Source organism: Crinia signifera, chromosome 4 (assembly GCF_055691185.1).
Source record: "Crinia signifera chromosome 4, ASM5569118v1, whole genome shotgun sequence".
In the NCBI taxonomy this organism is placed as follows: Eukaryota; Metazoa; Chordata; class Amphibia; order Anura; family Myobatrachidae; genus Crinia; species Crinia signifera.
The window spans coordinates 197,936,614-197,963,378 of NC_139220.1; the positions used below are offsets into that span (position 1 = coordinate 197,936,614).

Here is a 26,765-nt window from a genome sequence, read left to right on the forward strand (position 1 = left end):
TAAATGTACATGTATACTAGAAACTATATCAACCTGAAAACAGGGTCAGTGCGCTAAAAATTTAGGGCATGTTTTTTTGGGGGAAGTGGTGTGGTCACATAGTAGTACACATTATAGCACACACTGTAATGCCCAGTACACATTATAGCACACACCGTAATGCCCAGTACACATTATAGCACACACCGTAATGCCCAGTACACATTATAGCACACACCGTAATGCCCAGTACACATTATAGCACACACCGTTGGCCCACTCGCATAAAGATACAAGTATACTAGAAACTATATAAACCCGAAAACAGGGACAGTGCGCGCCGGAGGCGCGCGCTAAAAATTATGGGCATGTTTTTTTTGGGGAAGTGGTGTGGTCACATAGTAGTACACATTATAGCACACACAGTTATGCCCAGTACACATTATAGCACACACAATTATGCCCAGTACACATTATAGCACACACCGTAATGCCCAGTACACATTATAGCACACACAGTTATGCCCAGTACACATTATAGCACACACAATTATGCCCAGTACACATTATAGCACACAGTTATGCGCAGTACACATTACAGCACACAGTTATGCCCAGTACACATTATAGCACACACCGATATGCCCAGTATGTATTATAGCACACAATGTAATGCCCAGTATGTATTATAGCAAATAAGTGCTGCTTACCTACATGCTTGTTGCCAGGGGTTACATGCTCCTTGCAGGGGTTACATGCTGCTTGCAGGGGTTACATTCTGGTTGGCGCAGGGGGGGTTATTCTGGTTGCCAGGGGGGGTTATTCTGGTTGCCAGGGGGGTATTCTGGTTGCCAGGGGGTGGGGGTTATTCTGGTTGCCACAAGGGTGGGGGCGCATTTGTTGCTCGCTGCCCGGGGGGGGGGGGGGGGGGGCTGGTAAAGCTTATGAGAGAGTAGGTGAGCGGGCTGTCTGCGAGGCGGGGGGACTGGATGTGGCTGGAAGAGCTGAAACGCTGCTTTGAGTTGAGCAGCGTGTCAGCTCTTCCAGCCACATCCAGTCCCCCACTGGGCTGACAGCCCGCTCACCTCCTTATGCCGAGAGTGGCTGTCAGTTGTTACAGCCAACCCGTCCCCCGCTCTCAGCAGCAGAATGAACGGGGGGCGGCAGAAGGATACACAGACACTGACCGCGCCGCGGTGAACTTGCTCTTACAAAATATGGCAGGGCGCGCGGCTTTAGTAACTGCAGGGCGCGCACCTGCAATGATTGGCTGCCGGGCGGCCACTGTGTAATGATTGGGTCCCGGCGCTGCCGCTGCTGTGATTGGCTAACGGCGGCTCACAGGCGCAGCTCAGCGCGTCCTCGGGGACCCCTTCAGTTTTACAAACTGAGTCCCCGGTGGCCGTTTCAGGGTAAAATACGCGCTATAGCGCGTATTTGCGAACCCTGATGATGCAGTGTAAAGTGGTACATTAGAGCTTGATAAGAGGTTTGTAGTAATGAATGGTGACAGCTGTCATCTGTGTACCTTTGATGCTAGGCTGAACTCCAAGATAACCTCAGCTAATATGTAAATGTACCCGTGCTCTGTGTACATATGTATGAAGCGCTTCTGTTGTGAAAACACTGGCCGCACGGCGCACGCTGATTGGCTGAATCTCAGCCAATCAGCGTGCGGCCAGTGTTTCCACAACAGAAGCGCTTCCACGTAGCCAGGAGGATAGCGCTCCTTATTTCTTATTGACTGCAGGGACCCCCGATGCCGCCGCCGCAAGCTTTATATACACAGCCGCAGGACAGGTACCCCCGCCACGGGGGGGGGGGGGCAACCCAAGGCAAATGCCTGGATTTGCCTAGTGGTGGCGCCGGCCCTGCACTCACCTCACCAACATTTCATATATTGCTATTTAAAAACGGAACCTTTTTTTGTTAATATGATTCTGTCTGTTCTACAGTGCATATAAATGTGCAGGCTCGGAATGGTCCAGTGGGGAATCGGTGGGCCCCATTGATTTATAACTCCGCCCACTTTTAAAGGGGGATGGGGCCTGTTGCAGGCATCTTGATGCAAGCCCTCACCCTGTGGCCTGTGCATTATCACATGATGTGCTTCCACACCCCAAGGCCTGTAATCTTCAGGATAGGGTCGACAGAACTTAGGTTGACAGTCATTAGGTCAACCACTGTAGGTTGACAGTCACTAAGGTGACACATGAAATAGATTGACATGCATATGGTCGACATGGTCATTGTGTCGACACAAACATTAGGTCATGAAAAATTCTAAATGAGATTTTCCAGTTTTTTTTGTCAATGTTGACTTAAGTCGACATGGAAACCGTATGATTGTACCGCGTGCGCTTGCCATGTTCGAGCACGGTGCCTCGCTATGCTCAGAACACTATTATATCCCTACTCTATGCCCACTTGGATAGTAAAATATGAAAAAACACTTACAAAAAATAAAAAACATGAAAAACTCATGTCGAACTTTTTCATGTTGACCTAATCTTGTGTTTACCCCATGTCGATCTATTTCATGTGTCGAACTAGTGACTTTAGGCCTAATGCTTTTAGACCTAGTGACCGCATCCAGATATTTATTTTCCTCTCACTCAGCACTATGGCCCTTGTTCTAGTTGATTCGGACGGATGCGTATTTCAGACAGGAACCGAGTGTTCTTAGCCCCGCCTACCGTACAGATCGCTCACACCGTCCGAATGCGGTAAGATGCTGAGCGTACGGACCGCGAGTGGATGTTTCATGTGAACACCTCCTCCATCTGTGGGAACCTCCCCCATCCTCTGATGGTCGCCGACAATCGAATGATGGACCGAGTGGTCAGGCAGCACCGAGTGCTCCAGACCACACAGACATTTTTCCGTATGAAAGCAGGGATATAGGCAGGCAGCAGACATCCGGCTATGTCAGTCGTCCACCTCCTACATGTGCGTCATGGCCGCATTACCATACGTATGCCCAGCGTTTTCATGGGAACACCCATGAAACGCGGTGCGTACGCATATGGTAATGAGCCCAAACAGCCCTTCACGGTAATGAGCCCAAACAGCCCTTCACGGTAATGAGCCCAAACAGCCCTATCCACCCCCTGCTCGGATGGTTCCGTACGATCGTTTTCTGCACAGACCTCACTCCGTGTTCGGACGTGCGAGGCGTTCGCATATGCGCAGATACGCCTCTGCACATGCGCAAATACCAAACATCGGCTGTCCGACCGCACACGGAGCCGTCCGACTCATTCAGAATAAGGGCCTATATGGCTAAATTCCAAATCCAATTTGACCTTGTGTGAATTTCGTCCTTAGCACATTTTTTGATGAATCAAGAGAGAATATGTTGTTATTTCATTGAACACTGGACTTCCTGAAATTTATAGTCCCTCCCTAAATTTATTGGCAGTGCTTTTTCCATACCTCTTTAGTATCATCCAACACCAGATACTGTAATTAAATATCACTTACATATAAGAATACGAGGAATGGATTGTTATATGTAACACTACAGTATACTTATTGGCCACATAAGCTATGTTAAGCAATTATGTTAAGTCCTTAGTAGACCACAAATTGCTGTATTACCCAGCTACACAAAATATACTTCCCTTTAGATCAGGGCTGGGCAACACTGGCCCTCCAGATGTTGATGAACTACACATCCCAGCATGCCTTGCATCCGTTTCAGCATGGCCACATAGTGAAACTAATGCAAAGCATCCTGGGATGTGTAGTTCATTAACATCTGGAGGGCCGGTGTTGCCCAGCCCTGCTTTAGATGATACTTATTGAGCTAACCATTATTTTGATGGCCCCCATACACTGAGCCGATTTGGTCCAATTTCGGCCGATTGCGACCAATCAGGCCGTTAAATCGAACCAAATCGGCTGTCCCTGACACGCAGTCCTGTGTGCATTGGACCCGAGCAGGTGGTCGGACCTGCTGCCCTTCTGACCACCCGTCCTGGGACCTCCCTCCTGGTGGCGAGATGGGCGGGAAGCAGGGATGCATGCGATCCATCACAACAGTGTATGGGCACCATTAAACCTCTTGGTTTACCCCCCCCCCCCTCCCCCACAGATTTTAAAACTTTTTGCTGTAGTACCCTTCTGCATGCTCATATTGAGAAACTTCTTTGTTCACTTACATCCGGAGTACTATTGCCCTTCTGTATTTTAACCAAGGGTGTGACTACCATAGGTGGAAGGGGTGTAGCTGCTATGGGGCCCAGAGCTGAAGGGGGCCTATCTCTACTGTCTCAGTAATATGTTTTACATACATTGATCACCATCAGTTGCTAAATAGGGGGCCCTTACAAACTTTTGCTATGGGGCCTATGAATATCTACGGTAGTTACGCCCCTGATTTTAAGGAAAGATTACTTATACATATCTCCCAACTGTCCCAATTTTTGTTGGACAGTCACGATTTCTTGTGACTGTCCCGTTCCCAGCTGTGGGCAGCAGTGTCCCGCAGTGAGTGGGGGCGAGGAACCTGGGAAGACCCCTGGTGCTCGCTGCTTTGCTAGCAGAGAAGTGGAGAATAAAGGTGGTGCGGATGTGCACATCGTCTTTTCACAGAGCCAGAGGGACAGGTTCAGTGGCGTAACTACTGTAAGGCAGCCCCTGCTGCCGCTTAGGGGAGCAAGCAGCAGCGGGGTCTGTGTGGGCGCCGCGGCACCCGCTCGACACACTGACATGCTGCTGCCTGCCGTTGCCCACTGGCTGAGCATCGGAGGTGAGTCAGCCACAGCGCGGGTGTGGCCATGGCGGAGACGACAAATCCCCCCACTGATTCAATTGACTGTACATAGAGCTAGCTATTGACTACTGTGTACAGGATGGGCGGGCGGGTGGGCATGCTAGGGCAGCCTGGGATGTGTTGGAGCCAAGTGTCTGCTGGTCTATCTTCCTCTATTCTGTTTCAGCTTCTTCGTTATGCATGTGATGTCATAACGTCACATGCTGGGGAAACACACTGGAGAGGGGGGCGCCACAAACTTTTTGGCAGGGGGAGCAAAATTTATAGTTATGCCACTGGACAGGGGGAATGGCCATCTTGAGGATACAGGCATCTTGAGGCTACAGCCTCCAGGCTCTAAGCCCTGAAGGGGCACCTGCAGTTGCAGCAGCATCTGTGTGGTTCACAGATGAATTCAAGTGTGACCATTGCTCTTGCAATGGAGCTCTGCGCCACACCTATAGTTAATTGGCTTTATTCCAGGAGCCCTGCAAACATTTAAATTAGGGCAGTGGTTCCCAACCCTGGTCCTCAAGTACCCCCAACAGTACATGTTTCCCAGGTCACCCAGCAGGTGCACTCATTATTCAGACACATTTTAAAAGATCCACAGGTGGAGCTGATTATTTTGCCTGTGATTCTGTATGGAGACCTGGAAAACGTGCACTGTTGGGGGTACTTGAGGACCAGGGTTGGGAACCACTGAATTAGGGGACAAGATGGCTTCTGTCTGCACAAGTGATGGTGCTGGACTCTTAGATGATATGCACAGGTGAATGTTCACACACACAATATTTGGGCTGGGGGCATCAAACTCCAACTTGCCTCTGGGCGACTGAGATGAACTTACGCCTCTGGCCAGCACTGGTCATGTCCCACAGTGATACAAATGCACATGTGGCTCACAATCGAGCATTCCCCATGAAGTCACACCCCCTTTTCAGGAAACAGCATTCGGGAGCGTACAGGGCTATTGCTGCACACAAGAGTCTTGCTGCCAGTTATGTTAATGTTGGGAGGTATGATGATATAAATACTTACCCTCAGGCACAACTCCAAGAAGCAGTGAGATAAGAAAACACTGTCATGTTCTCTGAGCTCTGCTGCTGTCTCTCCTTGCAGGGAACTAACAAGGCGCTGCTGAACATCAACATCAGTCCTAGCAACTGCAGAAAATAATTGTTGTTGTCCAGAAACCCAGAGTTGAGTTGTAGTGCAGAATTGATTTACAACAGCAGGAGAGAACAGGGCATATCATTAACAACCTTAGTAATTTGGAAAACATAAAGCAAAAATCAATATCTGTATTACACATGCAATAACAATATTATGTCTCTCATGTCAGTTTATTGACACTTTTACATACAGATCTGTAAAATACATTACACAGGTTGAGTATCCCTTATCCGGATATCCCAGAACCAAAATATTCAAAAAACAGTAGGTTTTCAGAATTTTTAATTTTTTTGGGGTTGTTTTTCCTGCACCCTTTTTCATATTCACCTCGTCCCTCTGTGTCTACGGCGAACATCGGAATAGTCTTCAGCGGCATCCTCAGTCCCAAGGATGCATTGCGCGGGTGCGATGGTGACGTCACCGGCACACCTGCGCACATGTGCAATGCATCCTTGGGCCCGGGGATGCTGCTGAAGATGAATCCAATGATCGCTGTGGACACCAGGGGACATCATGGATGTTGGGGGACTGCTGGGGGACCAGGTGAGTACGTAAAAAAAAAGAGAAAATATTCCAAAATTTGGAATAATCTGTATACTGTTCCGTTTATTAAGGCATCAAATATCCAACTGTAAAGCGCAACGGAATATGCTGCGCTATATAAGAAACTGAAAATAAATAAATAAATATGCAATATGATCTGAATGGCGGTAGCCCCAGCACTGCCATCGGGGCAAGACAGATTGCAGCAGGGATTGGAGATTCCTGATACATCACGGTGATACATAATATTTGTGGCTAACCTCCAAAAACTGGTGTTTTCTGGGAATAATCCGCAAATATTTAATGATAAATGGACCCCTTTATGACATATTACATTTTAGGTTAATGCTCTTTTATGAATGCACTGATTTAACAGTGTTGCTATCCTAACAGATGTAACAAGGCATATAACTATATGGAGGTCTTGCACACAGTTATTAGGAACAGTGCGTGATTTCATCGTGGAGTGTAGGAAATGGTATGCCTCAGTGCAGCACTTTTGGCAGGAGAGCAGCTGTTCCTCCTCGTGAACACTGCATGCACTCCTCATGTAAGTCACTCACAACACAACAACTTCCTCCTTGAGTACGAGCACTGCACGAGTTGGGTGAAGATGTTTGGAACTTACATAACCTTTGAGTAAAAACAGATCAGGATACTACATGTAAGGGGAAAACATGTTTTCATCCTAGCAAGCATTCTTGGAAGTTCATTACTTGTTACAAGAATGTCAAGAACTTGGTGCTTGAAGAGGAGTGCACAGAACACAAATATTATGCTCCTCCACAGAGGTGGGAGCTAGATAGTGTGTCATTTAAGAAAGAAGAGATTTATGATTTGCTTCTTGGAACTTATAATAGGAACAAAATTTGAACAAAAATATTGATCATGGACGGCTGTTTAAAAATAAATAAATAAATAGAATTTCAGGACTCAAATTATTTATTTATTAACAGTTTCTTATATAGCGCACACACATTCCGCAGCGCTTTACAGAGGATATTTGAACATTCACATCAGTCCCTGCTCCAGTGGAGCTTAGAATCTATATTCCCTACCACATGGACACGCACACACAGGCATTCTAGAGTTAATTTTGTTAATCATCTCCAAGTGCCGGGACCGTGGTAATCCCCGCCGGAAACACTGATCGCCATGCTGGGGGCAGCCCAGCACCAAGGTAAGCTGCTGGGCTGTCCCCAGCTCCAGTACACCCCCCAGCCGTTGTCCGGGAGGTGAATGGATGCCACACACAGGCATCCATTCACCTCCTCCGCTGCTGTCTGCAGAGTATAGCAGACAGTAGCGCAGGCTGTCTGTGCCCCCCCCCGTCTAATCTGTGGACGCTGCGGTCCGCAGGTTGCACGTCCCCCCATTGATGTAAATGGAAGCCGGGTTGGATGACCCGGCATACCCATTTACACCGCCCTCTACCCAGGTCCTAGCTGTGTTCTACCCAGGTCAGGACCTGGGTAGAAGTCCCATGTAAAGGGACACGGCGTGTCCCATTTACACCGCCGCTGACCCGGGTCTGACCCACCGAAGAGGTGTAAAAGGGGTTTTTGTAAAGCCAGGTATGCACTACACAATGTGCATACCCCATACCTCAGCCCCAAATGTCCCATTGTTTTGCGGGGGACATCCCTTTTTTATTGGGATGGTCCTGTCTGGGCCGGCAGTGTCCCGCAGATGGGCACAGTTGGGAGCATAGGCGAATCTAGAATTATGGTAATGGGTGGTCCCAGAACTAGACATAATTGCAGGGGGACCTTTGCGCGGCGTAGCCGCGCAGCAAAAAGGGGGCGTGTCCCCATGGAAAGAAGGCGTGGCATCACAAAAAGGGGTGTGGTATTACACTTTAGACCATACACGGTAATGCCCATTACACATTTTAGCAAATTCCGTAATACCCATTACACATAATGCCACACGCCGTAATACCAATTACACATTAGGCCACACACCATAATGCCCATTACACATTGTGCCACACATCATGATGCCCATTACATACTATATAACAAATCGTAATTCCCATTACATATTTGCCACATAAGTGCTGATTACCTACGTGCTCATTGCTAGGGGGTTCTTGCTTGATGGCACCATAGTACCCATTACACATGATGCCGCACACCATAGTACCCATTACACATGATGCCGTGCACCATAGTACCCATTACACATGATGCTGCACACATAATGTCCATTAACCATGATGCTGCACACATAATGCCGCTTACACATGATGCTGCACACCGTAATGCCCCTTACACATTAAGCCACACATTATGCGTAATGCCCCCACATACTGCCACTTGTAGCGTCCCTTAAGCAATGCCCCCAAAAGTGTCACTTACTGTAAATTTTTATATGAGCCTTCGCTGCTGCTGCAGGGAGAGATGGAGAGCGGTGCAGCTGCTTCTATGGGGAGAGGAGCAGAGCGCAGCGCAGAGCACGCTCCCACTCCCCTCCTGGTGTCCCCTCTAGCCGAGTGGACATTTGAAATATTATGCGCGCTGTTGTGCGTGACGTCGGGGGAGCACACTGGGCGCCGGCACTACATGATTAAAGGGGGGCGGGCTAAGGTGAAAGCGGGGAGAAGAATTGGAGCGGAAGCTGCAGGGGTGACAGTCATTGACAGCTGGGCAGAGAGCAGGGGGCTGCCCGGCTGTATTCAGAGCACTGCAGGTCACGGCTGTTTGAAATAATACCCCTTTCACAATAGAAAATGCAGGGATTTACCCGGGAATGTGGTACCAGGATCATGCAGGGACATTCCCAGGCTGACCCCTTATACACCAGCCTAGTCCCTGCATTTTCTGGTGTGAGGGGGAGAGACAACCACTCCCCTCTCCCTACCCCCCTTTAACCAACCAGCTATATCTTCGGAACCAACTGACCCATTTATATGAGACCAGTATCATATTGAAGAACTTTTGAGTTGGCTTCGAATGATTTTTGGTCCCGTGAAACTGGGCTGAGAAATCTGCCCTCAAAGAACATAAACAGTCATGAAATGACATTTAAGAAAAAAAAAAAAAAATGGTTTAACCTCAATATCCCTGGAACCAATTAACCCATATGGATCCAGCCTGGTATCAGATTGAAGGCCCGGCGATTTGGGTTTGACTGACATCAACCTTGAGCTTCAGTGATGCAGAAGGGGGAACTGGCAGCTGTTGAACTGGGTGCGGGTCGGAATTAGCGGGTCCCATGTTATCCTATAGGGAAAACTTTCAAGCTTTGCCTGGCAGTATCTCCGGTTCCCAGGGGGCTAGAGACACGGGGCTGGGCTCATTGGAAAGCCCCATCCCTCAGCTACAAAATGGGCTAATGGGTGGTCCTGTGCACCCCCGGACCACCCCCTAGATTCGCCTATGGTTGGGAGTCCACCCTGCCACACACTGCTCTGTGCCAGCCCCTTCCTACACCGAGGTAGGAGCCACCACTGCTTGCACAACTTTTTTCAAATGTACATTGTTCGCATTAACCATAGTTGCCTACCCTCCTGCATTCTGCAGGAGTCTCCCTGAAATAACAGCAATCTCGCTCTCTCCCTCATTAGTCTAGCAATCTCCCTCATTTCACATAGCCCACATTATACTGTTACATCATAGTTACCTCCCTTCCTGCATTCTGCAGGAGACTCCCTGACATAGCAGCAATATCCCTCTCTCCCTAATTTATCTAGCAATCACCCTCATGTCACCTAGCCCACATTATACTGTTACATCATAGTTACCTCCCCTCCTGCATTCTGCAGGAGACTCCCTGACATAGCAGCAATTTCCCTCTCTCCCTCATTAGTCTAGCAATCTCCCTCATGTCACCTGGCCCACATTACACTGTTACATCATAGATACCTCCCCTCCTGCATTCTGCAGGAGACTTCCTGAAATAACAGCAATCGCCCTCTCTCCCTCATTAGTCTAGCAATCTCCCTCATTTCACCTAGCCCACATTACACTGTTACATTTTTTGGAAAAAAGAAATGAGAGATAGATACACTTAACAGCACCATTTACCAGTACTTTACTAAGTATAGTGGCTCTTACTAACTGCTTTGGGGCTCATCTACATTTGGATATAAGTAATTTTAAAAGATTCCTCTCAGATGTAGCAGTACACACCCCCGCTTCTAGGTGCCACGTTCACAATCTCTCCATATATGGAACTAGACACGCCCTTTGGGATGAGCATGACAAGCCCCCTCAATGGGGCGCGGTGCTAAAATTCTATTACCAACTATAATCTCCCTTGAAACTAGTTTTCAAAAGTAGGCAAGTAAGGCATGAACCCATTATAATGCACTATGCCTGTTATTCAGTCATGATTTTTTTCTCTTTTTTTATTAAGAGATTTTAGAAGGTACAATCAATGTAAAGTCCCATACACACGTGGTCAGATCGCTTAGAAATATGGCTTAAATTGCCCGTGTGTATACTATGCCCCTTCTAGTATCTAGTGAGGAAGGGCGTTATCTGCCTCGTTATTATGATAACCTGTAACTGTGTGACTATGTACAATCAGTCCAAATCAAACCTGCTTGCTAGACTGCTTGTCTTCAAAGCCTAGTGAGCAGGTCAACGCAGCTCTGGTGAGGGGGGTCTCTCGCCGCACAAATCCCTGCGCAGGGATACGAACGGATGTGTACATGTACACATCCGTTTGCATGCAGCCGAACTGAGAAGAAATCATTTGATGGTTACTTACCATCTAATGATTTCTCCTACTAGGGATGGCCATCGACGCATCTTCCATCGATGGCTGCAATCGATGGCAGTTTATGCAGGAACCATCGATGGCTATAAACCATACTATCGGCAGCCATTGATGGTTCCCACCATCGTGTACTTGCGCATGCTTAGAGGAAGAACTATACCTGACGCACTGGATAAAGTTTCTTCTGCGCTATCCAGCGCGTAAGGTTTGTTAGTTCTATTGCACTTGCGCGCACCTCCCGGTGGCGGCCGCCCGGGCTTCCTCTGCGCATGCGCAAGTAGTAGACGATGGGCACCATCGAGACTGGCCGGCTCGGCTGTCTCCTCCTCCTGGCTCTGTGTCCTGCTCCGGAGTCTGTCCACTAGAGACAGTCCCGACTCCCAAACCAGTGCCGCATGATGACATAATTCTAATTCAGAAAGTGAGTCACACTCCAGTCTAGGACTCAGAGTAGCCGGGCAGCTGGCCAGCAGGGAAAAAAATAAAAATATCTTGACATCGGATGCCATCCATCGATGGCATCAAACTATTCGTCCCTCGCCTATCGATGCCCCAAACATTGAGCACTAGGTCCCGACCATCGATGTTTTGGGAACATTGATAGTCGATGGCCATCCCTATCTCCTACTGTGGCCACCTCTCGCAGCCGCCGCATGACCCAGGAGTCCGCCAACATCATCCGCCTGCCCGAACAGGCAGGGAAACACCTGCGTTTGTGGGAGACAGCCAGGTGTTTCTATGTGTACCTATACCTTCTTTGTGGGCATGGAACGCCCCTGCCTCTCAGTCACCTAGTGTATGACCAGGGAAGGATAGTCTACTTGTGCAGAGAGAATTAAATTTGGGTGGGGATTTACTTCAAAGTGAGATCTATATTGCAGTGTAAAAATAAAGCAGCCAGTGTTTACCCTGCACAGAAACAAAATAACTCACACAAATCTAATTCTCTCTGCACATTTTAAATCTGCCCCCCTGCAGTGCACATGGCTTTGTCCATCTAAGAAGGATTTTGTCAGAAAGATTGAACTAGAATAAGACCCTGTGTACCGTGCGGCGTGCGTGCACATGTGCTGTTTACCGATGTTCGGATGGGCTGAGAATCGCAGCCCTCCGAAAAGTCTGAATTATGCCCATTGATGCACAGCTGTTGTGCATCATAAATAAGGTGATAACTTTTACTAATAAGATGCCACAAGTCCACAGGATGAGGTGTAATGTGAGCCATCTGCATGGAATGTCTCAGCACCCCTGCCTTCTGCTGCCGAGTGACCGGTGTGGGGAAGGGGTTGGGTAGCAGTGGGGGAGGGAGGGCAGCAGGGTGAGGGGGGATTTCCTTAGCAGCACAGGGAAACGTGCGGGACGTGATGGTGCACACAGAGCAGCAGAGCGCCCCCTCTCCTGTCACCCGGCAACAGCGCAGCCGCCGCCTCCCCATCACCAGCACAGGGAGCCTAGCTACCATCATCATGCTGATCTTTGCCATGTAGTAGAAGGGAGGAGGCAGGGTGAGCGGACGTGTGATGGGGCAGACATTGTGCAGCGCGGTAATACATGCACTGGTAGTCTAGTTACTAGTACCATCAGATCACAATACACACATGGCATGTCGGTGCCCAACTGCCCATACATTCTATAGTGGCCTGAGGCTGAGCGAAAGCATGTGCTTCCCGGATTCCGTGCATGAGAATAGAACAATAGGCCCCGCCGCCTCACATATGGATATTGGCGAGATAAGGACATCACTAACACTACAATGACACAGGAATCACCATAGCAATAGACAGTTCCCGTAGCAGGGTGACGGTGACACCGCGGGAGTGGGGGCTGGGTGTGCTGCATTCTCTGTGCTGGAGATTGGGAGTCAGGAAAGATACACTTACGTGTAAATGTTATATATATCTATAAATGTATCAATTTACCCCCCCCCCCCCCCCCCCAAAAAAAAAGAAAATTGATAAATAATAATAAAAAATAATAATGCGCTTCCTCTACTCTACAAGTGATTGCACCGCAGGTCCCAATACCTGCCAGTACAGCTGCTGATATAAAGGGGGTCCACATTTACCTGTAATAGTAATGGTGCTTGTACCGTAGTAGGTCAGTGCTGTATAGGTAGCATGTATGTATAATACATCTATCACTTACTACAATCAGTCATTACAGCACAGATCTCTGTGTGAGTGCACTAGTTGCACATGCATGATATGTATTATGTTTCCAATCAGGGTAACACAGAGCAGCCCGGGATGTATACTAGTTCCCTGTCTTATACGTGTTTGCTATTCCTCTCCGGGGCAGAGACGGTCAGACGCTGCATATAAAGCGCGCTGGGGGTTAATTAGTACGTGCAGGGCGCAGCGCTACCGGTGCCACTGCCTTGTAGTTCGGCGTGTGGGCGCTTGGTGGCAGTACCGACCGGCAGGTGGAAAGGGGCGGGGAAGTTTCGCCGTGACGTCACTGGTGTCACGTTGCTAGCACTTGCCGGCTGAGGATGCAGATGTAAAAATCGGAGGCAGTGACATCAGTCAGAGAAGAGAAGAGAGGAGAAACGGCGGAGAGGAGGCTGCGGCCACATCGGCGCTATACACACACAGCTCATAGGATTACTGATCTATATACAGCCATCGCGGCCATATCTGCCCCCCAGCCCGCTGGTTGCTAGGAGCACACACAGAACCGAGGGGGAACCAGGCACAAATCATCTTAACTCATCATCTTACAGTAGCTGAGAGTTGCCGGGACTTGCGCGACTATGCCTATGACTATGGAGCTTATGCAGAACAGGACCAAGAAGATCTGGCTGCCCCATGACGGCATACCGGAGCTCCCCATCCATGGTGAGAGGCGGCCGGGAACGCCGGCTACTACGCTGCTGCTTATCCTTATCCCACGTGTAACACATGGGGGCGGGGGACACCGGCATCAGCACAGATCTGAATGTACAGTATGCGCCAATCCTGCTACATAGATTTATCACTGAATACATCTCTATATATGGTGTCTATGTATGTCTAAATTATTATAATATAATCTGTAGAAATAGTTATCTATAAACTCCAGCTTTATTTTATGATCCTTGCTTTGCCTGTGGTGTCTTCGCAGTGAATACTGTAATGCTACCATTGGCCGGTGTATATGCAGGAATGCCTGTTTGCCTCTGTTCCCTATGAGTATGGGGGATTCCCTGCAGATCGCTATTACAATGGGGCATAAGGTTCTCCGCCCAGTTCCAGGGTTATCATTGCATTTGTGCGCTGTCAGCCAATGTGTGTGTCCATCATTCAGAATTGCAGCACCCTTTTCCTGCTATGGGGGTCAGTGCCTCACGAGTATTGTCTCAGGGAGTTGCTGTATGGCAGTGCATGTATTATATGCCCCTGTAGTGACATCACCAATGTGGTATTTGCCTATAAGCTAATGTTTCAGTTTCCTTTACAATGGACCAGCTGATGCCACCACTACATTGGAGACATTGTTCCTAGCTGAGATAGCATTCCATTGTAAATGTTAAGGAGCATTCCATTGTAAATGTTAAGGGTGTGTATGTACTTTTGCCTATGTTTTGTATACCATGTCTAGGAATATTTTTTGTTTCTGTTTCTGTATTGCCCATTTAATATGCACACCAATTCTTTTCCATGGATTATATACACTTCACTTTGAATGTGTGTACTAAACTGTCTAGAACACATGCTGTGTTTGCATGTATTTAAAATCCGTATGCTCTGCCACATTGCTGAGTCTGCCATGTTACTATCAGTGAGCAGTGGCTGGATAGGGGCTAACTAGCTCATTGCGTTGGCTGTTATTGCCCCCACATTATGTGCACATTAATTTGATACTTGTTTTGTATAATCTGTCCAGAAACAGGGGTGTTTATTCATCCATCCAACTTTGCATATCACGCATTTCTGTGTCTTCTCTAAAGTTTAGATTGCCCCATCCGGTACAGGGAAAATACTCCTCATTGCGTACTATCATTCCAGGGGATGTTTGGTGCTACAGGTGTACTTTTATCTCTGCTGCTAAATGGCCATCATCATGTTATCTATGGCTTCCTGCAAGGCTATATTTGTCCCTCTAAAAGTATTTGAGCTGATTGGATAAAGCATTTGCATGAGTTGGGTGCAGTAATTAGGAAAGTCATTTCATGAGCAGAGAGTTTACTAATCCCACGAAGTTGGTTAAATCGGACAGGTAGACGTGTAGGATTAGGAATTTAAATTAACTTTTGTTACTGTCACCTGTGTAGGGTTATTGAAGATTAACTTTCATCCAATAGCCTCAACATTTTTCTCTCTTTACGTGAACTGTCATTGCATCACTTATAAACCAATATAATATGAATGTTCTATTTGTGTCAGACACTTCATATCATAGTGGTGCTCTTTATTTAAAAGATTATCATTTTCCAGCATCTGTTGCTGACTGACTTTTAATATGACATTTAGTGTTTGTTTTATAGGAAGTAACTGGCATAATGCGTTTTATGTAGAGTTTTGTCATGCCAGTCTCCAGTCTCCTAGTTTTCCTGCGTAGCGTAAATGGCTGTCAGAGATTTCTCCTCTCCCCTCCTCTGTTCCAGTGACTGGAAATGCCAGCTTGTTCTGTTTGACGCAAGCAATTTGTCAATGAAAGACAGAGGAATCTGGAGGCCAATCACTTCTGCTTTTCATAGACTGGAGCTACTTGCATTAGTTGAGATATTGCTTCAAAATATCATGTTAGCTTATAGATGTCTGGTACAGGGATGCAGTTACAATCCCGGCGGTCGGGATCCCGGCGTTCAGAATCCCGACCGCCAAAATGCCGACACTTTCTCCCTCCGTGGGTGTCCACGACACCCCTGGAGGGAGAATAAATTAATGTGCCGAGCGTAGCGAGGCACCGGGCCCGCTGCGTGGCGAGCGCAGCGAGCCCGCAAGGGGGGGGCGATCCACGTCCCCCCCCCCCCCTTGTCGGCATTTCGGCTGTCGGGATTCTGAATGCCGGGATCCCGACTGCCGGGATTCAATACTGAATCCGTTGTCAAGTGTTTTGGGTCTGAATATTTTGAGTCTGATTTGTTACTGTATTTGGATATAGGTTGTGCAAAGCCGGATGTCAAGATCTATATTTTAAGCTTAGGGTTGTAAGATAAATACAGTTGGCTTGATATTGTGTTGCAGTTAAACCAAACTGACCAGTCCTTTGACCAAAGATTTTAGGTTTTGGAGACTATGAACAAATAGGCAGTAAATCAGCAGATAATTGATTACCAGTTTTTTTATATAGTGCACACATACTCCGCAGTGCTTTACAGAGAATATTTGCCAATTCCCCAAGTGGAGCTTACAGTCTATGATGTGAGGCAGTGGTGCTAACCATTACACCATCTGTGCGGCACCACTTTTAAAGTCGCAATCATAAATATTTATGTGGACTTTTTTTTTTTATATATAGTGCATATATGTATGTGTGTGTGTGTGTGTGTCATGGAGACTAGTTCTATGGTTAGTTTTTGTCCTTCAAGCTTTAGCACAGCTGCTGTCTTTTCATTAGTGCCTCATTTCCTGACTCCACCTATATATACAAGTTATTGTAGGCAGTGTTTTATGTCCCATGGCTGATTATAGGCTTACAGTGATCAGACATGATTATCAGACTAGGTGCTGGTATTCAGTCTTAAGCCGTTCATAACGTCTCAGCAGCCACAGTGTGTACTGCTTATTAGATTTGTGGAATCCAAAGAGTCTAAATGGAAAGTGAGTCTGAACCACTAACTGTTTTGTGCATGAGTTATGTTTTTTGTTTTATGTTAACCTTAGTTATTGTTGGATGCCTGTAGATAATTTACCTGTATACGTCTGGGTATGCTTTAGTTACAATGCTTTTTTAAAAAAAACATCTGGTTTTGTTTGCATGGCTCAAAGCAATTCTTAATTCTGAGCAGATCTGCAAAAATTCAGTGTATTTGTGTATGAAGTGGGTATTTTCAAGTGACATAAGGTTTTGGAGATCTTTGTAGGCTTGAAGGGGAACTTTCCTTTTTGAAGTTGTGCAGTAACTAGTCCTCTTACACTACACACCTGCCTTATATTTGCTTAGGCAGGGCTGGGCAACACCGGCCCTCCAGATGTTAATGAACTACACATCCCAGGATGCTTTGCATTAGTTTTGCTATGTGGCCATGCGGAAATTGATGCAAGGCATGCTGGGATGTGTAGTTTATCAACATCTGGAGGGCCGGTGTTGCCCAGCCCTGGCTGAGGGCAATGGGTGGAACTTTTTTTTTTGTGTGTGTGTGTGGCTTCCATTAATGGATGCATCTGTTTCACACACAAGGGAAAACATAAGGTCAAATCAGTGTGACTGCTGTGCTGTCACTGTCAATGTAAAATACTTTGTGCTCTTAATAGAAGAACAGACAGTGGATGTCTGGTTGAAAAAAAAAAAAAAGTTTGATTTGCCCCCTATTTTAATGGAGATAAATTGGCAAATATCAGAATTTGGTAGTATTATTGATGTGTCTATAGTACCATAGATTCCTTTCGGTTATCTAATGCTGTATTGTTGGACAGTGAGCAGCTACCAGTCATAGACTCTAAGTAACGTGCATGTTATCAAGCATTTGTAAAGTTGCTCAACTTTGTAAAGACACTCACCTAGCCATCATATTTACATGTAGTAATGAGCTAGCATACTGGTAGAGGAGGCGGCTATTACTGTATGTGGGAATTTTCCTGATACTCCCTCTCCCTTGTTTGTGTTGGCCAAATGTGTTAGGAATGTTGATTGGTGCCAACTTCCTGGAATAGAATAGATGCTATGTGCTGCCTGGGATAAAGCAATTATCTAACCTAATAGCTGTGTCAGTAGAGCTCACATTTATACGATATGCAGCAACAAGATGAGTCAGGTTATTTGTACAACATAAGCAGAGGTCTTTGGTTTATTGCCTTAGTATTTGGTTGCTCAATGTAATCCTATTAAATGTTGATCTTTATAAGGTTTCTTGCTTTCTTCCTGCAAATACAATATGAAGATAAATAATATATATTCTTTTCATTCTGTTACAGTGGGTGGACCCCGTCTTGCGAACTCCCCAACTGTGATAGTAATGGTTGGGTTACCTGCTCGAGGGAAGACGTATATTTCAAAGAAGCTGACGCGTTACCTCAACTGGAGTGGAGTCCCCACAAAAGGTAAGATGCAAACATCATTTTTAGTCTATACTATTTTTCCAACATCATTTTTTTTTTTTTTCAGGATTTCTGTACTTCTTCTTTAAGACTCTTCCATAAAAACCTTTCCACTTTCAGATCTCTCTCCACTTTTTTTTTTTTTTTTTTTTTAGATTTTGTTTGTAGTATTTGCTAGGCAAGTTCCCATGGGAACTTTGTGTTCCTGGTAACTAATTTATATAGTGGACACATATATTCTGCAGTGCTTTACAGAGAATATTTCAACATTGACATCAGTCCCTGCCCCAGTGGAGCTTACACTCTATATTCTCTACCACATGTACACTCACACACATTCACTCTTGGGTTAAGTTTTGTTGGGAGCCAATTAACCTACTTGTATATTTTTGGCCCACACAAGCACAGGTAGAATATACTAACTCTGCACAGTTAGAGCCATGGTGGGAATAGAACCCATGACCTCCTTGCTGTGAGGCAGTAATGCTAACCATTACCCTGTCCATGCTGCCCAACTTGTAACTAAATCTCTGTCCAAACTTTCTGACTGTTTCTCCTCTGCGGTGGTCATGGTTTTAATTAAACCTATACCTGTGAGATACAGTGTCTTTATTTGTTTCTAATTTTATATATTACTTTTTTTTTCTCCCCTCAAAGTAGGGTTAGCGTAATTCTTTTAGAATATGTTTTTTTTTTTTTTGTACAAATCTGGGGTCTGCTAACCTTCTATAAAGTATATATTAAACAGGCAGGTGCCACCTAGCAGGCAGATCTATACATCACATAGTTACATAGTAGGTGAGGCTGAATAAAGACTTGCGTCCATCTAGTTCAACCTATGTTTATAGTAACTTATTACTTAGTTGTATAGTATGTTCTGATATTTTTAAGACAGATTGTTACTTATTCGTACCCATGGATGTTTTTAACCAATAAATGTTTATCCAACCTTATTTTAAATGTATTTATAGTGTCACCTAAAACACTAATTGTATTTTGCTCGTTCTTTAGCTGTAACAAATGTCTAAATTACATATTTTTTCTTGTATTAGCAGCACCTTCTACTTATGTATTCTAGCATCACTTACTTGCCATATTTTAGTCTTCCATAACACTAGCTTTCCTCTTTCAGTGTTCAATGTTGGGGAGTATAGACGGGAAGCCGTGAAGGACTTTAGTTCGTACGACTTCTTCCGTTCAGACAATCAGGAAGCCATGAAAGTCAGAAGGTTGGTACACTCTTGATATTTCCAGAATCTGAGATTATATGCTGATTAGTTCACATCTTTATTCTTATGTGTTCATTCTGTTTGCCTAAAGTTGTTTTTTTTATCCCCTCTCCCCTCTTTTCAGACAATGTGCCTTAGTTGCATTAGCAGATGTAAAGTCGTACCTCACTGAGGAAGGTGGACAGGTTGCTGTAAGTTTCCATGCTCTCTTGCAGTTACTAACTTGTCACTTCTCATCTTGAACAATTGTGGTAATTTTTTTTTATTTTTATTTATCTTGTAGGTATTTGATGCCACAAACACAACCAGAGACAGAAGATCATTGATCATCGATTTTGCCAAAGAGAATGACTTTAAGGTGTGTTTGCAATAATGAAACTGTTCCAATAAATATATAGCATACACTAGAATTGGGTAACAAGTGACCCTCACGGGTGATATGCCGGATTCCTGACACACCATGGGCGAGATTTAATGCCGCACGAGTTCAGTGGCAGTGTGAGCTGTCCACCGAACTCGTGACGTTTTTTTTAAAGGGGAATTTACTTACAAGGCATTGTTTTACCTTGTAAGTTAATTCCCCCTTTTAAAAATCATCTAAGTTCAGCGGACATCTAGCACTGTTGCTGAATTCGGGCGGCATTAAATCTCACCCCATATATCTGTTTCTTTAAATCGCTTGTGCAGCAGGATGAAAAATTGATATTTCCTCTTCAACATCTCAACCTATTATTAACCTTGGACTTGTACTGAGCTGTGTCATCTGTTAACTCCAGTGCTGTCCTAATTTACAGATGGTATTCAGCAATAAAGTGCCTGAATAAACAATGTATTAGACAAGACCTTCTGTGGTGACAAGGACTTACCATTTTGTGTATCTTTTTCAGGTGTTCTTTATTGAATCTGTGTGCGATGATCCATCGGTTGTAGCTAGCAACGTTTTGGTAAGGATCATATCGGAAATTTGGGATTTGGGCAGAATATATGACTGTAAGATTAGAACTGAAAGTCCTTTAATGAAATTGGGTTTAACCTAGTTAGCAGTGAGAGTTGTCCTTGGTTGAAGAGCAAGGCTAAGCATTCTTATACATCTTAATCCTGTGTACAACCATGAGCTGAATGAGCAAGGTGTCTGGTACACAGAAGCTGTACCAAAGCACAAGGAAAAAGAATAACCCAGTTAGAAGTGAGGGAATGGGAGCCGGCTAAAGTTTTTCTAATCGAGCATGATTTATTTTATTTTTTATTTGCAGGAAGTTAAATTGTCCAGCCCAGACTACAAAGGCTGTTCATCAAAGGAAGCACTGGATGACTTCATGAAAAGAATAAACTGCTACAAGAATATGTATGAGCCTCTTGATCCAGATGGCCATGACAGGTAACTACTGGGTGCAGCTCAGGTTTTTAATAGTTGAACAAAAATATATCCTACGTTATTTTGTATGGATACATTAAAACAAAATAACTATGTAGGATTTCCCTCATTCATACCCTGTAATGATGGCATATTTGATTAGACAGACTGAGTTGTGATCTTGGCATTGAGTTTGCATAATATGCCCATTGCTTTCCCACAGAGACCTCTCCATGATTATTGTTGTTGATGTCGGTCGAAGGTTTTTGGTCAACAAAGTTCTGGATCACATCCAAAGCAAGATCGTATATTACTTGATGAACATTCATGTCCAGCCCCGTTGTATATACTTATGCAGAGCCGGTGAAAGCGAAAGTAATGTCAAGGGAAAAATTGGGGGAGATTCTGGCTTGTCACAGCGGGGGAAGAAGGTAATGACTCTTAAATAAGTAATACTATAGATGGTTAGCTTGTGAGTAGGGACCTCCTACCTCCTATGTCCTTTGTTCCTACCCAGTTTGTTTTATCACTGTTTCCAATTGTAAAGCGCAATGGAATATGCTGCGCTTATAAGAAACTAAATACATAAAATGCTACAGTTGTGATTAGCACCATATTGTGCCGCAGTAACATCACCAGCTCTGCGTAGGGTGACATTTTTATATTTGCCACAGCCCTAGAGAAAATAAATCACTAATGTGATTTGATCTTTAAATTTGATTGTATTTATCTTAATCCGCAGTTTTCCATTGCACTGAAGAAATATATTGATGAACAGAACCTAAAGGAGTTTAAAGTCTGGACCAGTCAGCTGAAGAGAACCATCCAAACTGCAGAAGCACTTAAAGTGCCCTATGAGCAGTGGAAGGCTTTAAATGAACTGGATGCAGTAAGTTGGCCTAAGCTGTTTTTAATAAAATCTAGTTGAATTTCATGTAAAAAAAATTGTATATTGCCTGACTCAATGCGTTATCTATTGTACAATTATTTATTGAGTTTGGAACATGTACATTATATGGAGAATTCAATTAAGTGTGAGGTCTCCAAGGAACCCCTTCAAAGGGATTCCTCGAAATATTGCTGGTTTTATAAACTGCCTATTTTAAGAAATAAGTTAATAGATTTTAGTCTGAACTTATATGACCACAAACAAAAATGTTTCGCTTCAGTGGAAATTTTTTTTTTCAAACATTACAAATGTAAGCAAATAAAAAAAGTAATATAAAGGTCAACAATGTACAGCAATGTAGGTGACCTACAGTAGTCACAGCAATGCGGTGACATAGTCGAGTAACATTTGTACATAGGCGACATGACAGTTATTCAAGTACTGCAGTTTTATCCCGAGAAGTGCGCAGAATAGGATCGTTCTCGGACATTTAGTCTCGCAGTAGAGAGCGGGGAAATCGCAGTTAATTGAATTTGCCTGTATCCTACATTTCTTTGCTTGAGAACACTTGTTTAGTCATTGTCCCTAACACATGCTGGCCTACGTGTGAATAGAATGCAGTTAGTTTACAACCCCCCTACTTTTTTTTGTCAGAACAATCCTTCTATTGTCATGGGAACGAATGGTCTCTTTTAAGTGTTGCTTTGTTAATGACTAATGCCCGTGGATCAGATAGCCATAGCTCAGCCTCTGCAAGAGCCTGTTAGAGATGCTAATGGCTGTGTATACTTGTATCTGTTGTCCGTGTTCTCATCTCTACAAAACAATGCATGGTAGCTGTTATTTTCCTTCCTGACGTAGCTGATCATAAATTCCTTCTGCCTAACAGGGTGTATGTGAGGATAAGACGTATGAGGAAATTAAAGAGCAGTATCCTGATGAATATGCACTGCGTGCTCAGGACAAATATTATTATCGCTACCCATCAGGAGAGGTAAGTTGCTCCCATTCCCAAGGCATTGATAATTTATAATGTACTCTGCATATACACCATAACATGCTGCAGTCATGTTACACAGATGTTCTACTCGCACCCAGTTGAGAACTCGTTTACTAACACCAAGCATCCCTGGAAATGCTTCTTAAGAAGCGTACACACATACAGATTTTTCTGTCTGATCTATCTGGTGGGAACAAAAACCTGGAAATGTATGGGAGCAACTGACAATCAAAAAATTGTTCCCAAACGCTTGAAAACGTGACCAGTCAGACATTGTTTAAATCATTCTGATATAACAAATTTATCAAAGCATATTTTTATTTTATTTATTTATTTGGGTGGAAATTTTTGATTTTTATATGCTCCCATACATTTCCAGGTTTTTGTTCCCACAGGTAGATCAGACAGATAAATCTGTACGTGTGTACGCACCTTAATTCTTATTGCTTTGTGAACAGAACAGCAGCTGGCTAGTCTCTAATGCATCCTGCTGCAACTTATTACATACAGAGTTTAGATAGGAAGGAGGCCTCTGTACTGACAGTAGTCTTAAAATCCAGTGCAACCCAGTGATGTAGCAGAATTATAATATATTACAATACAATTCCTTTTTTTTTTCTCTTCAATAAACTTTAGTCCTACCAAGATTTAGTGCAGCGCCTGGAACCGGTCATCATGGAGCTGGAGAGGCAGGAAAATGTCCTGGTTGTCTGTCATCAAGCGATTATGAGATGTCTCCTGTCTTATTTTCTGGATAAATCTGCAGGTATAAAAAGAAGCTGCCTACAGTTAGATTTATTATGCTGGGATTATATATATATATATATATATATATATATATATATATATATATATATATATATATATATATATATATATATATATATATATATATATATATATATATATATATATATATATATATATATATATATATAATTATTTTTTTTTTTTTTTTTTTTTTTTTTATGGCATTCATTTTATTTTTACTTTTTCTTTTTTTTCAGATGAAATGCCTTATCTGAAGTGTCCTCTGCACACCATGCTTAAACTGACACCATATGCATATGGTAAGTGTTAATTGTTGCAATCTCAAATTGATTTTGGCACAATGTTGCTTGTTTATATGGGTTCCAGCACTTTTTTTTTTTTACATTCTATATGTATAACATTTTGCTATTATGTAAATGTTCCTTAAACCTACATACAGTAATGGCAGCAATTTTACAACATGTGCAGACAGCGACTTATTCCCTCTATTCTCTTTTTAGGCTGCCACGTGGAGACTGTCACTTTCAGTGTGGATGCAGTGAACACACATATGGATAGAACAGAGGTCAGTTCTATATGATGATTACTTTATCAATCATAGAGTAGAATAATGTCACTGATAATTACAGATAAGGATCCGGGATACATGTTACATGTCATGGTTATTTAATATGTGGGATCACCCACAGGCTATTTTATGATGGCTCAGTAACTTTGCTGTGTCTAAGGCCTCAAAGTATTTGCAGTCCATCTTCTCAGTAGTTTTGTTTAGCCTCTTTGCTCTTCATGTGGCCTCTATAGTCCTTCCCTTTAAGGCTGATTTTAAGGTACATCCTTGACCTAAACTAGGTACACACTAGACCAGGCATTTCCTCTGTCCTCAAGGCAGGTTTTAGTGATATACAAGCTTGAGCACAGGTGGCCTAATTAGTACCTTAGTTTTTTTTTAAATGTCTGTGCTGAAGCCTGGCTATGACTAAAACCTTTGCTCTTTGTGTGCCATAAGGACCGAAGTCGGGAATGCCTGCACCAGACAATGGGCCTTATTCTGATCTGAGCTCATTACAAATTTGTTCTTAAAATGGGCAAAACTATGTGCACTGCAGGTGGAGCAGATGTAACCTGTGCAAAGAGAATTAAATTTGGGTGGGGTGTGCTGAAACTGAAATCTAAATTGCAGTGTAAAAATAATGCAGCCAGTATTTACCCTGCACAGAAACAAAATAACTCACACAAACTTAACTCTCTCTATACATGTTACATCTGCCCCACCTGTAGTGCACATGGTTTTGCCCATTTTAAGAACAAATTTGTACTGAGCTCAGATCAGAATAAGGCCCAATAAGTCTGATTCGGCAGATCGGACTGGCATAGCATGCACATTGTATAGTGTGTACCCACCATGTCTCCTGTGTTCCTGTGCACCTCCTCTGTTGGTACTACATACAGGACCGTCTGAAGACCTCACTAGTGAGGGCCATACTACTGAATGCAGCGCTTGCTTTCAGTCTGCATCGGCAAGTGTGTAGGCACTTTGCCAAAGACTGCTCCCTGTCAGGTGCCATCGCCCGAGATGTTGCTGGGTACACACACAGTCTAGTGTGTATCCATGTTAACTTAGCTTATGTGGCTGGCTAATTGGAATCTGGTTAGATAAATACCTCAACTGTTACATCCCATCATGCCGTTTACTGAGCCTGTAAATAATGTAAACATTATTGAAGGGCTTAATGTACCTTCCACTTGAAGTGTGTAACTGGCAAGCTCCAGGGAGCAGAGCAAAGGAATCCAGACACCATTGTAACTGGTTACTGTATATTTCCTGACCATTCCATAGATTCCCCATTAGCATGGAAGTTAGCCTGCACTGTGACATCTCTGCCTTGCTGGATAAACGTGGTCACAAGATGTTGCAGCTACAAAGCTTGCCCTTTTTATAGAGACAAGTGAAGAGGTCTAAACACATTTCTGTGTCTTTTCCTCTTGAAGATTACGTATCAATATGTATTATATCTGTTTGAGTTAATTGGAAATATCTTTAGTTCTATAAGCTAACTTTCATAATCCTAAAATCTTTTTTACCATCTAAAGGAAAGCAAGAAAGGACCAACCCCACTTATGAGACGCAATAGTGTCACCCCTCTTGCCAGTCCTGAACCATTTAAGAAGGCTCGGATCAATAGCTTTGAAGATCTAGGGGCTGCCCTGTCTGGATATGCTACTCAAGAGCCACCCACGGTGCAAGCTGCACAGGTCAGTATTGCTTCTGATTTATGCCTGACTTGTATGCATTATGTGGAGAGTGTAATTACAACTAGCGAAGCCAATCCTGGGGCATTTTTTTTCAGCCCTGGTCGCCCCGCATATTTACTTACATTTGCGGGGGTTGATGGGTGGGCATGTGGGCAGAAACGGCCGGGAGCCAGGTTGCTGGGTGAATGGACTGATGCTGCCGGGAGCCGACACGACAGTCACAGAACGGTGTGTGCGGATGGCCCGTGTGGCCTGCGCAGCGTAACCTCTGACCTCGTCACACTGCACAGTGCTGCACTGCTGGGTACGGGAGATGCAGCATCTAAGCAGGTGCTCAAACGCTTCCTGGCATTAGTTTGCACATGCGCAGTCTAATCCTGGAATTGGGAACTCCAAACCCCAGCGTTTTGGGTGCCAAATCCTAGGATTCTGCCTATTCCTGATCCCAGGATTGGCCACCCTAATTACAATTTTTTAAACTTTTACCTACAAAATAACAGTGATTTTATTTGAAGGGAAACTTGCTGACATGGCTTCTCAGCTGGCATGTTATCTGCAAAGTTTTTCTGTTCATTTTCTTTCTGCTGAACTGTACTTACCACTGGTTCCTTCTCTCCTTACAGTCTATGCTAGGAAAGGCTTGCCTGTAAGTATTCATTCCCTCTAACTTTACCTGCTTTAGTCTCTGCTATTTCTTCATTCTAACCTGCCTGCTTACACTGTACATGCCATATTGTGAGCTTGTCTAGATTAAACTCCATAACCCTTCTACCCAATCTACAATAACTCCACGAAATGCTCTTCACAGTTAAATGCTGCGCAGATCACGTGATTGGGGTGTATAGATTTGGTGTTCCTGTTATTGATGTTTAAAGAAACAAAACTATTTCCTCCTCAGAAAATATGCTA

General features: G+C 44.3%; 1 protein-coding gene across 3 annotated transcripts in view; it reads left to right on the forward strand.

The window, feature by feature from the left end:
• The window catches only part of PFKFB3 (6-phosphofructo-2-kinase/fructose-2,6-biphosphatase 3), a 37,350-nt gene that overhangs the window by 5,974 nt on the left and 4,611 nt on the right, over nt 1-26,765 (forward strand). The window contains exons 1-15 of one of the 3 annotated variants that reach the window (XM_083183377.1): nt 13,579-14,016; nt 18,238-18,363; nt 19,493-19,589; nt 19,714-19,780; nt 19,873-19,947; nt 20,477-20,533; nt 20,843-20,967; nt 21,167-21,374; nt 21,686-21,832; nt 22,722-22,826; nt 23,469-23,598; nt 23,840-23,902; nt 24,104-24,168; nt 25,695-25,856; nt 26,480-26,502. In XM_083183377.1, the coding sequence (XP_083039503.1) occupies nt 13,932-14,016; nt 18,238-18,363; nt 19,493-19,589; nt 19,714-19,780; nt 19,873-19,947; nt 20,477-20,533; nt 20,843-20,967; nt 21,167-21,374; nt 21,686-21,832; nt 22,722-22,826; nt 23,469-23,598; nt 23,840-23,902; nt 24,104-24,168; nt 25,695-25,856; nt 26,480-26,502 (1,535 nt within the window). In that variant the 5' untranslated portion in view covers nt 13,579-13,931. Of the gene's footprint in view, nt 1-13,578; nt 14,017-18,237; nt 18,364-19,492; nt 19,590-19,713; nt 19,781-19,872; nt 19,948-20,476; nt 20,534-20,842; nt 20,968-21,166; nt 21,375-21,685; nt 21,833-22,721; nt 22,827-23,468; nt 23,599-23,839; nt 23,903-24,103; nt 24,169-25,694; nt 25,857-26,479; nt 26,503-26,765 lie in introns of those variants that run through there. The other 2 variants (XM_083183379.1, XM_083183378.1) reach the window with 2 other exon arrangements.